The sequence below is a fragment of the Tyto alba genome, unplaced genomic scaffold (genome assembly GCF_018691265.1).
Source record: "Tyto alba isolate M040663 unplaced genomic scaffold, T.alba_DEE_v4.0 Super-Scaffold_8, whole genome shotgun sequence".
In the NCBI taxonomy this organism is placed as follows: Eukaryota; Metazoa; Chordata; class Aves; order Strigiformes; family Tytonidae; genus Tyto; species Tyto alba.
The window spans coordinates 21,761,869-21,777,310 of record NW_024881329.1 but is presented as its reverse complement, the minus strand read 5'-3'; the positions used below and the strand labels follow the sequence as shown (position 1 = coordinate 21,777,310).

At 43.7% G+C, this 15,442-nt stretch overlaps 1 protein-coding gene across 2 annotated transcripts in view; it reads right to left on the bottom strand.

Annotated features, from left to right (window-relative positions):
* Positions 1 to 15,442, bottom strand: part of SMG5 (SMG5 nonsense mediated mRNA decay factor) — a 31,987-nt gene that overhangs the window by 15,007 nt on the left and 1,538 nt on the right. For both annotated transcript variants that reach the window (XR_006164644.1, XM_042784983.1), the window contains exons 2-10: positions 10,267 to 10,365; positions 9,525 to 9,648; positions 8,701 to 8,857; positions 5,528 to 5,617; positions 4,113 to 4,202; positions 3,130 to 3,208; positions 2,410 to 2,535; positions 2,179 to 2,247; positions 66 to 274 (exon numbers count right to left, since the gene is read on the bottom strand). Coding sequence is in view for 1 of the 2 variants with exons in the window: in XM_042784983.1 (XP_042640917.1) it covers positions 66 to 274; positions 2,179 to 2,247; positions 2,410 to 2,535; positions 3,130 to 3,208; positions 4,113 to 4,202; positions 5,528 to 5,617; positions 8,701 to 8,857; positions 9,525 to 9,648; positions 10,267 to 10,365 (1,043 nt within the window). In the remaining variant the exon portion in view is untranslated. The remainder of the gene's footprint in view (positions 1 to 65; positions 275 to 2,178; positions 2,248 to 2,409; positions 2,536 to 3,129; positions 3,209 to 4,112; positions 4,203 to 5,527; positions 5,618 to 8,700; positions 8,858 to 9,524; positions 9,649 to 10,266; positions 10,366 to 15,442) is intronic.

Here is a 15,442-nt window from a genome sequence, read left to right as displayed (position 1 = left end):
AGCCTAACTGGACTGCTGAATGTTAATCATTACATTTCTGAATGGCTGAATAAAGCACTGGTTACCTGCCCTCTTGAGGCTGTGAACACTCATAAGGCAGATGATCACCATGCGAAAGATCAGGAGATCAGGAAGGAAGGAGTAGCCACTCTCATACTCTTCTTCATCTTCACTAGTTGAGCTCAGATTAGGGGGAGATGGCAGGTAGAACAAGCACAGGTTGAAATCTTCCAGAACAGACTGGCAGAGAGATGTCAGCTCAGAATCCAGAGAACTTAACAAGAGGGGAAAACAAACAAGAATTATTATTCAAGACTCAAGCTCCTGACAATGTCTGCATGGAAACTGAACCAAAACTGGCAGCTAGGCTATCCTTTAGCACTAGACAGGGTGAAGCACCAGTGAATATACTGCAGGCAACAACAGCTAGGGGAAGCAAGTGAGATTAATCAGATTATGTTTTCCTCTCCAAAGCTGCTAAACTAACAACAAATGATAACCAGAGCACCTCCCTGGAAAAAGATGGGTCACCAAAATATACATTACTTTTTCCCTGGGAGCTCAGGCAGTAGCCATTAAGATACACAGGGCACTCCAACGCTAAAGGTAGCAAAAGTTTCAGATCCACTGCTCAGTTAGGAGGTGACGTGGCAGTGCACAACCTGGGGACTCAACTTTTTCTCCTTCCATGGATCTAACTTGCAGCCTTGTAAGAATATTCCAAAATCCTCTGTAGCTATTAGCTACTTCAAAGGAAGTACCAACAGTATTCAGTATAATAAGCTATGGGAGGTCTCCTAGTCACATCATAAACCTGCTTGCAAAACATCTAGCAAATCCTTTTCAGGGGGCAACATGCTTGGGAAATTGAAGTACTTTCCAAATTTCTTATGTGCTAAATGTGTGTTAGGCAGAGCCTTGAAGTTTCACTCTAGTATAAGTCAATATTTGAAAGCTAATCACATATTGGACTGCATTAGCAAGGGCATAGCCAGCAGGTTGAAGAAAATTATTCTCCCTCTCTATTTGGCACTCACAAGAGGGCATCTTGAGTACTTCATCCAGTCTTGGGGTCCTCGATACAAAAAAAAAAAAAAAAAAAACCCAAAACAAAAAAACAAAAACACAAACAAAAAACCAAAAAGACACTGACAAACTGGACTTAGTCCAGCAGAGGACTGTCAATGGGAATAGAAAACATGATTTACGAGAAGAGGCAAAGAAAACAGAGTTTGTTCAGCCTGAAAGAGAGAAGGCTCAGGGGGATATAATCTTCTGCTTTCAGATGCCAAATAGGTGGTTACAGAGGACCTGAGTAAAACTTAATGGTGAACAGCAAAAGGAAGGGAAGCGATGGGTACAAGTTGCAGAAAAGGAAAATGAGACTAGGTACACTAGAAGGGGGACCAGAGAGGTGTGGAGTCTCTGTCCTTAGATCCATTCAAAACACAGCTGGATGAGGCTCTGAGCAACCTCATCTGACTTCACATTTGAAGCCACCCTCATAGTCAACCCTACTTTGGGGCAGGAGTGAACCCTCAGAAGGTCTCTTCCAACCTAAACTATTTCATGATGAGTTTAGCTGTAGCCTGTGATTAAGCCCTTTAAAACAGCTGCTCTATTTCAAGCAGTAAGAGGTTAATTTACAGTCACCTGAAAACCTCCCAGAGAGACAGAGAAGTCACAGCTGTACAAAGCTTTCCATTTATTCTAACATGAACAGGTTATGCTGTTTGTTTCTTTGAACAAGGTATTTGGTTACAGATTTCCAAATGCAATGAACAGCCCTGCACACGTACAGACAGTGACTCTTTGCTGTCCTGTCAGTCTAAATCCAGCGCTTGCCAGGAAAAAGCATTTGATGACTGAACAAGACAAGAAAACACCGAAGGCAGTTGCAGAGCACAGAGATGAGCTGTGAGGCTCAAGTTCAACAATCACTCAGCTACTGGCCTGATTCAGCCAGACTCACAAAGTCTTTAACCCTTCGGTATTTCAGCCTCCCTTGGGAGACAATCTTCTTCACTCTCCCTGCAAGGTTAGAGGATTAAAGTTGTGGACCTTTTGGCAGAAACCCTCAGCACAGGCACTGTTATCCTACAGAGAACAGTCTCTTCCAATTCTGAATGCCTGCTACTGTGAGTTATCAACAGAAGATATAATCTGCCCCAACCTTACCTGCTCTTTGGCTGCAAAAGACTCTGCAGGTACATAAAGCTCACCAGCAACCTCTTAATGTCTTTGCCTCTAAAAAGATAGAGAAGAAAACACTGTAAAGCAGGTGCCCCGTCACAGAGATGGACTAGATTAACAGAGCTCTATTAATAGGTAAATCTCAACCCAGAGGATGACACTGGTGGCACTGTAAAGCCTCAGCCTGTGCCTCTCTCCTTTTCTTTTCCCTCTTACCGTTTCTTGCTTGGAGACAGCTTCCTGGTTTCACATTTCTTCAACTGATGATACATTTTGGCTGCTTTGTCATACAGCCGCTTCAGGTTCCCATAGGCACCTTCAAAGGACACTTCAGACTGGATACTGTAATACCAAAACAGAGCACATCAAAAGTTACTTTGCCACAAGGTTGCTCGCGTTTTATGGCTTTAATTCACTAGAAAGTTATTCAGGCATCTAAGCATGAAGACAGGTACCTAGTGCTTTTGTTTGAACATGCTGGGCTACTTAACTCCCACTGATGTCTGCAAACCCCACTTCAAGCTGCACCACAGCTCCACCTGCAAGGTTTATGCACGTTTTCAAATCTGCGCCTTAAGGCCATGTTCAGATAACTGAATTCCACCCACCTCACTACGAGAGGTGCCTCACTCAGCACCTCCCCCCCAAACCTAGCTCTCTAGCATAGGCAGAGGGTCTCAGATGAAAAGCTGCCTTCCAAGTGCAGCCCTGCACATGTATTTTAGTGACCAGCATGACAGTTTGGTTTCACTAAGGCTCCTTCTTATTACCAGCCCTGCTCAGAGGTGAAGTAAGTCCATCTCTCTTCCCCCTCGCCTGAAACTCATCCGCTGAAAACAGTCACAAGTCCAAAGTAAAGGAGAAAAGAATCTGGCAGCAGCAACCACAGTCCACTGATTCTCTGTCCAAGAAGACAAGATCCTCACAGACACTCACCAACGTAAGTAGCAATAGGTAGCTTCCACATTGTAGTATTTGCTCCCTGCCAAAGTCCCCAGCTGGTTAAAGGGCATGCCTGTCATGAAAGAGAGGGGCAATGGAATTCATTTACAATTCTCCAACAGCCCTGCTAAAAAGCAGATCCTTTCCCTCTCACTGCATTTCCACACAGGAGGGAAGCCAGGAGACACAAACAGTAGTAAAGCTGCAGTACAAAGGTCTGGACTACTTGATCCTTTCACTACCCAGGGGTTTTTTTCTGTTTTATAGTGCTTTTAGATCCTCCCCACCTTCCTGCCAGTTATCTACATAAGAAAGCAGAACAAACAAAATGCCGCCGCCGCCTCCTCCTCTGTATTAATAATGCCATGGCCTTGACTCTGTATTTCTCTTGACAAAGACATCACCTTATCAGCATTTAAGAGTTCTGTTCCAACTCACTTCAGTGAAGAAATTTGTCACTTATTGGTAACAAATACCTCAGTGAGACCTCAAAGACAGCACAGAGAGAACATTTTTCTGGAATTGCATGCTTTTTAAGATAAGACAGGCTCTCAACTCTTGCCACAATCTGTTCTCTTAAGGTAGTCACTTCTGAAAGAAAGCAGCATGTGAGATTTTTTTTGCAGGGCTAAAAAGAAGGAGATGACCAATAATGCTTTGCTTCTGGCAACAGACAGCTGGATCTTCCCTTCACCAGACAAGCACAATTTTACCACATTCATAGAAGTCAGAGCTTCTCAGAGGTTATCAGATGAGTAAATTGAGGACACTGGCAAAGAGGTCTTTTTTTTGACTCCTCTCTTTGGCTTGCCAGCAAGAGACATTCTTAAAAAAAGGAACTAATTTTAACCAGAGCATAAAACCATTCCTCTGTCAGCAGCAGGATGTAAATCTGACCAGCAGAGTATCACAGAGTATTGTTTTTAGGTTGCGGCAACGTGTTTTTAACAACTAAAAATTAATGGTAACTCACTCACCAATTTGCGGTGCAACAGAAAGGGCTTGATAGTAAAACCGCTCAGCCAGCAACTCTGTGTCCACGCCTGCCAGTTCATTCTGATAGCGAGCTGAAACAAAACCATACACAGCACATCAGAAACCAAAAGGCAGTGTCTTCTCTTCCCTTCTGCAGAGAAGCAGAGCTCCCCTACAGATTAAAAATACCACAAAACTAGAAATACTGGCCAAGTCAACGACTCCATCAAAGAAGAACTGCTCTTGGCAAAACACAGAAACGTGCAGAGTTTGCCAGGCCTGTTTGAAGCACTTTTAACTGCACTGTTCTGCACATCACAACCCCTGCCACTTCAAGCAAAGGGGATATCCCTCAACACTTGTGGCAGCATGTAAGCAAAAGGAAGAAATTCTTCTGCTCCATGTGTTAAGTGCTGATTCATTTATCCTTGAAATAACTCAGAGTTGTGCTCCATTTTCCAGTGCCCCAGACTACATTCTACTACAGCAGAGGGTGAAATCTAAAGCAAGCCAGCTGATCTAATAAAATACCTGGCTGTGGCTAGACTGGATTTTTTTTTTTTTTTTTTTTTTTTTTGGTAAGAGTCGGCATTTTAGAAACACCTTAGGTAAAAGCATCATGAAAATGTGAGCACATCTCTCCCACCAGTCAGGTAAGTCATTCTTACTACCCCCATAAGACATTTATTTGCAATGCCATTTTTAGACCAATTCACGCACAGGGATGATGCCAAACAGCTTTCAAGAGCTTGAAGGCTGCTGCATGTCAAGCACATTTACCCGCTCTACACTTCGAATAGCTGTTTTTCCACACAATTTTGTGTTTTCTCATTGCCTTCACTCCCACATTTTCACAATCAAGCAAGAAGCTGACACACTTACCACACACTTCAGCAGGTCGTGACTGTGGGATAGACACGTCTGCTTTAAAAGGGGTGATATGCAGCCAGACATAACGACAAAGAACCTGGGGCTTTTCAGTGGCCTACACTCTGGACTGATTCACAATATTGCTTAATAAATCTGATTTTCAGTCACACTTGTGCTGGTGACAGCGGTTCCGTCAACCTTAAAGCAAGTCTGAACTGAGAAGTCAGCCCACTTTGAGTCTCCTTCACACTGTCCAAACAACATAAATAAAAACAAAGGCTTCCATTCTTACACAGACACAGATAGAGCTGTTTATCAAGAGCAAACCCCTCATCTATTTGCCCAAAAACAAAGCTTCTGCAATTTGTAGCAGTTCAGTTATCCACAAGAATTTCAGCTTATACCAGTCATTGACAAATGTGCCCGAGGGAAACCGGTGTCTGCAAGTAACTACGGCTGGTGACTAACAATGATGGACTCGGCACGGTACAGGCACCATCTTTTTAACATTGTAAAGGTCTCCCCTCAAAGACAATACTGTTCTTACCCAGATCTCCCAGATAAACCAGACATCTGTGACATGCCATCTGTGCCCACTCCATCTCCTTCTCCGATGCAGACACAGGTTTCTTGCAACCTACATGAGAAATATGAAATCACATACACCGTTGGGTAAAGGCTGCTGGAGAGACACGTGAGCAACCTACACCTCAGCCTGAGACAGTCAACGTTTCACCACATGAAAACAAAGACCACATAGTCAGACCTCACTGTTGGTTTCCATCTGTGGCACCTTACAGACCAGCACTGGTTCATTCTTGTTGTCAAAATGTGGAAAATAAATGTAGAAAATACATGTAGACACTAATGCTCACCCACTCTCCCTTCAATTCCCTGCTGAGTAAGGGCAGTGCATGTCACTGCATCCCTAACAGTCACTGAAATGACTGTCACTCAGACTTTGTCTACAAGGTATGCCACAGAGAGCTGGCTCCATTTGCACTTAGATGAGAGGACAAAGGCCAATTCCTGTCTACAAGCCATGTGATTATGTTAACATAGCACTGAGCACAAGCTAATAAGGCCTGTCGAGAGGCTGATTTTGTTAGCATGGCTAATGAGACCTTTGGATAGGAGCCGGCGCAAATCCTCAGAAGCCAGAACAAAGTCTAAGTACACTTGCACCTGGTAATAGCATACAATGTGGACATACCCTCCCCAAGACTGGAGACAGAAACAAACTCATTATCCCAAGACTGAGCTCTTGATTTAGGACTGGCCAACCGAAAAGGGAGGACGAGAAGTAAAACAAGGAAAAAACAGGACAGCAAATCTGTGTTGTAGACAGGGCAGCTGCAGTCAGACAGGAAGAACTGCCTCTGGACAAAACTGCCTTTGTGTCCAGAGGAGGGCAACACAGCTGGTAAAGGGCTGGCAGGCCCGTCCTCCGAGGAGCCGCTGAGCGCTCTGGGTTTGCCTCGTTTGGAGAAGAGGAGGCTGAGGGGTGACCTCCTTGCTGTCTGCAGCTTCCTGAGGAGGGGCCGTGGAGAGGGAGGTGCTGAGCTCATCTCCCTGGGCTCCAGAGACAGGACCCCTGGGAATGCTTCAAAGCTGTGTCAAGGGAGATTTAGACTGGACATCAGGAAGCATTTCTTTACCAAGAGGGTGGTCAAACACTGGAACAGGCTTCCTAGAGAGGTGGTTGATGCCCCAAGCCTGTCGGTGTTTAAGAAATATTTAGACAATGCCCTTAACACACTTTAAGTTTTGGTAAGCCCTTAATGGGTCAGGCAGTTGGACTAGATAACCACTGTAGGTCCCTTCCAACTGAAATAGTCTATTCTAGTCTATACTGAACGTACAAAAAAGAAAAAAAAAAAAAGGGGGGGGGCAGTTCAGGCAGTGGGAAGTGTCAAAAGCAACAGGGAAAGGCTGCAGCCAGCTGATCTGAACTAACTTAAGGCATTAAACATGACTCAGTTCCTGGGAGGGGCTGCTACTGGCCAGACAGTGCTTCCCATCTCCCCATCAGCACCTTCTCCCCAGCCAGCCAGTTCAGCCAGATCGGGAAGCAAAGGCCATCGCGCGCTCACGCTTCCTCTCCGGAGAGCATTTACTGCCACCAGGCAGACCAGTGTCATGGATTCAGTCTACGTTCAGTCTTGCTGTTGCCAAGGTCTTCCACCTTCTGGAGAAAATTCCCTCAAGCAGGAATCCCAAAGGAAGATTTCTAAGACCAGTCTAGCCTGCAGTCTGAGTTGCTTCCCTCTTGGCTTAGTTCAAGAGAGTGGATGTGAAATCTGGATGCTTAAGAGACCAGTGAGGAATGGTTGGGTCCCACTTACTAACAGGCATTGCAGAAGTTGCATTATACAAACACATGGCCTTCAAATCTGTGTCCACGTATGCTATTGGACATATCTCCCTTTCTTTTTTGCTTTGAATCTTCTTGCTCCCATTTATAACCATCAAGTTGTGCCCAGCCTAATCTGTAGTTCATATGGGACTCTTACACATCCATCTTTTCTGGATATGCAAGGTTATGTCTCTATTATCCAGTTACACACTTGTCTGCTGCATTCTTTTAATTAAAGAGTCTAAACACCTTCAGAAACCTGAATAAGGGGAGCCTTTCAAATGCAATCACGCACCACAGGGTACAAACCCATCTGGAATGCGCATTTTGAGAATTTATTAATTCTGCAGTACCGAGACACATTTCTAAAAGCAACAGTTGCCAGGGACATCTGCCTTTTAAATCGACACTTCAAAGCCAATCATGATACAACCATCTCCCAGAACCAAGAATAGGATACCAGCAAATAAAATGTTCTATTGCTAAAGACATACTAACTTCTCTTATGACAGTCTCTGCCATCCTCCCTGCTGCCAGCTTTAAGAATGTCAATTAAACCCTTGCTAATACAGTTCACAAAACATACAGAGGCTCCATTTCTCACCTGGACCCACCTGAACATGTGCCTTCAGGCCACTGAGCACAACACAGGAGCAAATGTGAACAAACTATTACAAGGTAACAAAGGATGTGAATGCATATGCAGCCTTGAGCTGTTTCAAGACTATGAACATTCTTATTCTTCCTCCCCTAATAGGTAAGATACCTCAAATTACCCTGCATCTAAGGGCACGCACAGAGGCGGTTACCTGAGACCAAGAGCATACCTTACTGTGTTACAGGAGCTTCCTCATGTTCTCAGTCCAAGATGCAATAGCAGTTTCAAAGCCACACACAGTACAACTAGGAAGTACGTGAAGGGAGCACAGATAGAAGGGGCACCAAGAGGAGGAACAGTATCTTACATCTAGTGAATAGCATGTCCTGACAAAAATCTGTTGATTTCAAGAACTTACTCCCCACAATGGTCCATTTGTCTGCTTTAAGCTTCTAAAAACATTCTGTACAGCCAGAACTGCTCTTCAATTTTCCATAAAAATCTGCCATCACCAAACAGTTACTAACGAATATTTTAACAGCATTTTCTTCCAGTTTAGAAGCCCTTCTTTCTTCTCTATTTTAGTATTAAAAACAACAACAAAACAGTGTCATGGAAAAGAGCGGGACAGACACTGTGTTCTAAACAGATAATTGGCTAATCAGAAAAAAAGCAAAGATAATCCCCTGAATGCCAAAACAAAGATGGACTAGTGCAAGGGGAAGCCACCTGCTTGAGATTCAGGCCTTACCCACGAAGCACTAACCTATGAGAGGGTCTGTTACATGCGTCCAGTCAATGCAGCACTGCAGCTCCAGCTGATAGTGAGACTGGATGTAGAGGAGAAGGTGCTGGTAAAATCCTATGCCAGCAACTAAGTGAGTCCGGTACGCACACTCCAGAGTGCTACGGCTGTGAATGTGCTGGAGGGAAGAAAAAATGAGAAGATGTTAATGCAGTCCAGATAACATTTTAGGCTGGCCACACAAGTTATACCGAGTATGAAGCAAGATAGTGGGTAGCTCAGCTGTAACTGGCATTGCATGGTTCTGTACCTCCTCTTGCTCAACAATGTTTTATCTAGTGGTATTTACTAAGGGTCAGCATCAGGAAGGAGAAATACTTGCTGCAACAAGAAATAAATAAAATCAAGGTGTCTGGTTAGAGCACCTTAAATACACCTCGATAACCAGATCACCAGGAGAGAGTCCACAGCACTAGAAAATACAAGTGTGAATACTGTGAGTATTTTCCAGTGATCAACTCTAGTAAAAACAATCAACACTGACAAAGCCTCTTAAGTCCATCGTTCAACATAGAGATAAGTCTTTTGAAGATGGGAACACAAAAATTAAGCCAATTATGTTGAAATATTCTCTGCAGTGGCAGCTCTCTCGGCAGATCATTAAAGCTTACACTTTTTGTCTAGCTGCGGGCAGGTATGTCAGCTCCATGATTAAAATTCAGGAGTGCCTGGCTTCCTGATTTGTGTTCAGACCACAACTTCTCCAAGCAAATGAAGATTTTAACTTGGTCTCACCCATTGCACAGCCAGAGACTCTCTCATGCCAGAGAACCATAGATACATGCCTTTTTATTTGTTTTAATGAGCTGGATAACTTCATAGTAAACTTTTCTCCAGAGCAGTTCTTCTGCTTTTCTTCCATAATCCACTGGATGCAAGAACATCAGCTTCACACACAGCTCCCGCAGCCTGAGACAGACAGCAGAGAATTCACATTTAGCTACAGCAGCTTCAAATACAGCTGCCACTACATAAGCATGGAAAAGGAAAATCTGAATTCATTAAGATGGATGAGCTAGGCCATCTGGTGATGGTACAGCTTGTATCACACCCACACAAGTGTATCTGGAAAAGCCATACATACACCTCACCAGGTACCTTGGCTCAGCTGGCTATCAGTAACTTCCTAAATGGCAGTAATGTTAAGAATTGTCCTGACAGCTTAAAAAAAAGTAAGTAAAATCATCCCTGCTAGGCACCCTCTGAACCTGATAAAAGATTTCACACGCATATAAGAAATTTCTTCCCCAAGAGTTTTTGAAAGATAATTACAAGGAAGGCATTGGCCAACACGAAGATGACTTATTTGTTTTACAACTACATCCAAGAAAGCCTCCAGCCACGAACTGTATGGTGAGGTGCTGTTCAAATACAGAACTGAAATCTAGCCTCTGCTTCAAAAACCTGGAGGGATCCCAGGTCAACAGGAACACTACAAATCGAATATACAATGAAACTGCAGATTTGAAACCTCCACATGGATTTTCCCCATCCAAATATAGAAAGCAAGTGCCCTGCCCAACTTACTTGTTCCTCAAGCTGATGTTCTCAGGCTTGAACACTTCTTGATACGCTGCCTTATTGCCAAGGATGAGATCCAATCGATGAACAGCCTCTACCACTGCTCTGCAAGGTAACACAGAAAGAAGAGTTTCAGAACAGCAAGTTATCTGGGATTATTTCATGAGATCTGGAATGTCTACACAGGCCCATACTAGCCTAGTTAATTCCACTAGTAGCAAGCCGCATTATACTATCACACTATATTAACTGATTTCCTTTCTGCAGTTTATTTAAAAAAAAAAAAAATTGAAAGAACTAAAAAGCAGAGTTACATATACTGTAATGATTTTGCTTCAAATCAGCTGTTTAATCACCAGTTATCACTGCCTGTCTGGTCGAAAATGTCAATTATTTCCACAGTAGCAAAGTCAGAAAGGTCTTTGGACACGTTAGCAACTTTTAACCTCTGCAATTAAATCATTCTATACTTACACTCTGATTAATTCCAATGTCTTAAACTCTATGAATAAAGTTGACTGATTTCCAACAATGACTGTTTTGATAGGGTAAGAGTCAAACCTCCACCAATTCCTATTTCCTTACCAACTTGTCTATAAAAAAAAGGCAACTCACATCATTCTCATTTGTCAAAAATTCCTGATCTTCATTACAGCGGCTCATCGATTAAAGCCCTTAAAGATCTCTCAGTGATAGGTAAAAGATATTCAAAACCAGCCTAAAATATGATATTTGTTATGAGATTTTTCCCCTGAAAGCCAGTTAAAGGACAGACCAAGCAACCTCCAAACCTCTAAGTCTTGTAAAAAAATACTTCTGTGAATCGCTGCCCAAGACTCTCCTCCTGGAGGAGGAATACCACACCATGTGTAAAATCTGAAGCACTCAAAAGTTTGTAGCTGTGAACAAATCAGACTACAATTCAACAACGTTGCAGTGGAATAAAACTGGGGACTTACAGAAGCATCAGTGCTGACAGAAAGTAACCTCATTGATATCTCATGGACAGTTCAATAAAGCAAAATCGACCAGCCATGTTAAACCCTTCCTACCAAGAGAGATCATCTCTAAACCCATGCTTTTGTTAAGTCTGTATTTGAGGTCAACTGATTGACTCCTGTCATTAACTTTTCCCAGCTCTCTCTACATGGTCCTCTAAGAACTATGTCCTCCAAGCCACCCCAGCCACCAGCTATCAAACTCCACAGGTACTTGTTCTCCCCCTCAACTCCACATCTATCTGCCTGTCACCCCTCTTTTGCTCTAACACCTTCACTGCTCCTACTGCTGAGCCTGCCACACACAGAGAGCTGTTCGAACAAGAAGCTGAAGACAAGCAAGCTGCATTGTAAATACGGAATGAGACAGACCTGATCAGAGCAAATTTCTGCAAAGCAGAACAGTTTGATATTGATACCAGCCTGCTCTCCCATCCCGAAATCTCCATCATCTGCAGAATGCAAACTCCCTCACCACACTCACAGCACAACGCAACGACTGAACCTTCTTTTTGTGCACATGCACAAATGGTTGCCAGATTGAATACAGGGCACTTGCACGGCATTTGCAAGCAAAAGCATGCAAAGCCATACGCTAAGGAGGTGGCTGAAACCATCACCACTTTCTTGAAAACTACAGATACTACAGTAAAGTTACTGACTGTTTTATATACCAGTCCCTTACTAGCAAGGCAAATCTCCTTTCACAAGCCCACCACACCAGAAGAAACCTTCCTGAAAAAAGCCCCGAACATTCAGGAGCTCAAAGTGTCCCATCTCATGCTGTCACAGGAAACCTTCCATCCAAGGATAACTGAACGTCTCATTTGTTTTCAGTAAACCACAAGACAGGAAAAGCAAAGTGTAGGGACTGTCTTACACAATGGCTTGGGAGATCAAAACACCACAGAGTTGAACCAACTTCTTCCTAAATAATCATGATGAAAACCAATAAGAGTAATAGAGAAGAATCACATACAAAAGTCTGCTACTAACCTTGATATCCACAGCCACTTCTCCCAACAAGTATCTTTCTCATATGGCCTGTAGGTCCCCTGAAAACTCTTAACAACGTAATACCCTGAACAGCAAGTAAGGCAAGCAAGTAAAATGCTTTTTGCTTTACAGGTAGAAGGCAATAAGTATGAAGCACTCATCCAAGCCCACAGCATGTTGGGGGGCAGGAGGGGAAACAAGTCCACCCCCACATTTAGTTTCCCCAAAATAGATCTCCACAAAGCAGCAGGCAATAACCATATCCTTACCGCAACCTGCGATTAATGTTCTGTCACTGTATCTCTCAAAGACCCTCTGCAGTGAGCACTGCAGCAGGAAACAGTGTGGCTCACAGAGAACTGATTTGTTTCCTATGCAGAAGGGTGACCAGAAGAAAGGGGAACTGCTGACTCATTTGATTCCCAGAGAGAAGTATAGGAAAACTATGATCCTCTACTCCCAAAATAGGCAGTCTCTACATCTTCAAAATAGCTGCAAAAATGTGTTTGCTGTGCACAGAATCGGCAGCTGCTGTATGTCTGATACAAGCTCACATGTCACTGACACCTCAAGGTGGGAAATGATTTCACGGGGACTACAAGCACTCAACACCTGCATCCAAGGATACGGCCGGCCCTTAGGTGGGATGTCACACACGCAGGTGTGAACCCTGTGTGTCCAAATCCTCACGTGCAAGTTAACTGTATTCAAAGGCTCAACACTGACTCCTTCTCCTGCCACTTAATCAATTCAGATTCCTTTATGGGCACATGGTCCAGGTTCTCTCACTGCTCAGTAGCCCACATGCCGAACAAGCCTCTGCTGGTCTTTTTTATATCTGAAAAAAAAAGGATCAAGAAACCTCATCTAAGAATCCTCCTGAGTTAAGCAGTGACAGGAATGCATCTTGATACTGTGCAGCATGACACGCATGAAATTACAGGAATAACTCAAAAAGCAGTTGCCAGAAACCCCTTTCCAAGTTACAAGCAATCGGACAGCTAAAATGTCTTCTTATCAGCATGAGCTCCTGGTGCTGCTGGAGGAGGCGGAGGCAGGAGTAAAGAAGAATCTGTGACAGCCAGTGATGACCTGCAAGGATCTTGTGTCCGCAGTGGTGAGGAAAGGAGACACGGTAAGGACAAAAACATACAGAAGGCAGCCTCACTTCAAAAATGTTAGGAAACATCAACACTGACGCTAGACGATGCACTGATTAAAACGCAATGTAGCATTTGTGCCTTGGGCGGCTTGAGACCATGGGCTGAATTTTACTTAGCAGTTAAGCGGCCAGATTTTGTCCCAGTACCCATTTTTATACCTGCTGGGTTTAAACGCTGCTTTCAGACAGCACATCAGAACCACAGAGGAGGCAAATCAGATGCCAGTCTATTAAAAGAACCGAGTACAGCACATCATGCCAAGCGGGGTGGAAATGGTCCAGCGCGAAGTCCTCTTCAGCCACGCAGACACCGATCTACCACTTTCCTTCTGTGCCATTAACATTCTGGGATGGGGCAAAACGGCAGGGAGAATTACTTGTCCTCTCTGTATTTATTTAATACATCACTAAAGAGCCACAGTCTCTGAGTAAGATATTTCTCAGTGAAAAGAACTGCAGCCATTCATTTGTATTCTGGCATGTGTCAGTACACAAATAATACTGCCCAGAACAACATTGGCAGACAAGAATAGTAACGCAAAGGCAATGAGCTAATGGTTACCCAGAATCCGGAAAAGAAATCTGTAAAATAAACCCAGTCATCCTATGCTAAAACATACACGGTAGAACAGCACCCAGGATAATCCAGTTGCCACATTCTGAAGTGAAATTTGGGGATTATCAATCCAGGAAGATTTAAATAGAAAAGATCAAAGACTGACCATCCTATGAACAGTGATGGGCAACCTCATCTCCAATGGCCAGCTTGCCAAGGACCGTGGAGACCAGAGCTCAACTCTCCCTGCTCTCACAAGCAGACACAAAGCTGATCCCATGTGAGCACAGTTTATAGCTGCGACTGTGACATTCAAACACCTGCGACTCAAAGGCACTGTTTAATCCGACGGCCAAAAGTTTCCAGAGACAGTCAGCCATCACACAAAGTACCACACGCTTCTTAGAGGACATGAAGTTACAACTTCATCTAACTGAACTTCAGGCTGAAATAGAGAAGAATTGACAAGAGACTGTTAAGGTAGAAAGCTTGCTAAAAGAGCCATCAGCTACATAGCAAGAAAATTTGTGGCCACTGCAGATATTATAAATCCTGCACTAAAATCACAATACTTCCAGATAAAAGAAAAGCCATCTCTAGAGGAGTCTGAGTTTCCTTTCCTGAAAATGCTATAAAGCAACCAAACACCTTATTCTGCCATAAAAATTTAAACAGAAAACAATCACTTCCTTGCCCTGATGATCAAGCCCGTGTCTGGTCAAGGGATCTTCGCTTGTGAGCTCCAGAGGCATAGTGAGGTGCCACTTGTCAGGTGAGCTAAGCAGCACACACATTCCTGGTCCACAGTGACCACAAAGTAAAACACATCTTAAAACCATGACGAAGGTGGTTTAAACAAAATGCATTCTATTTTGCAAGCACAAGCACGTACATCCTTCTCCAATCCTGTCCACCACACCTCAGGTGGCAGCAGGCAAGGCGTTATGCTGCACTAGCTTAACTACGCGCAGACATCTGAAATCACCCCTAAAATCAAATGGGGTAACTCAGTGGGGCAGCAGATATAGAGCTCCACAGCCCTGGAGGCACTTCCAGCGTGACAACGCAGCCCACACCTCGGGTAATCCAAGCCATTGTGTTTTACCGCTGACCTTGCAATAAGAAAAAGAAATGTACCTAATGTAACTTCAGAGTGCAGGGAACATGCTTGTACAAAGCGCATCGCAGAAACAAACAAATTCTAGTAACTACCACTCAAACTTCCTATTACTGCTTTAGACTTTGGGGCAAGGATCTTGCCAGATTCCTCAGAGGGAAGCAAGCCTTGCCCTGTTTTAGAGGAGGGAGGAGGGCAGTGAGATTCCACAAGATAAAAGGACATGCCCAATGTCATCAAACAAGTCAGCAAGACATAAAGAAAATGGACCCTGACATAAAATCTATCTCTTGCCTTCATCATTTTGTTCATCTTTGAAACCACACTGTTGCTGATGAAACTCCACTGTGAAT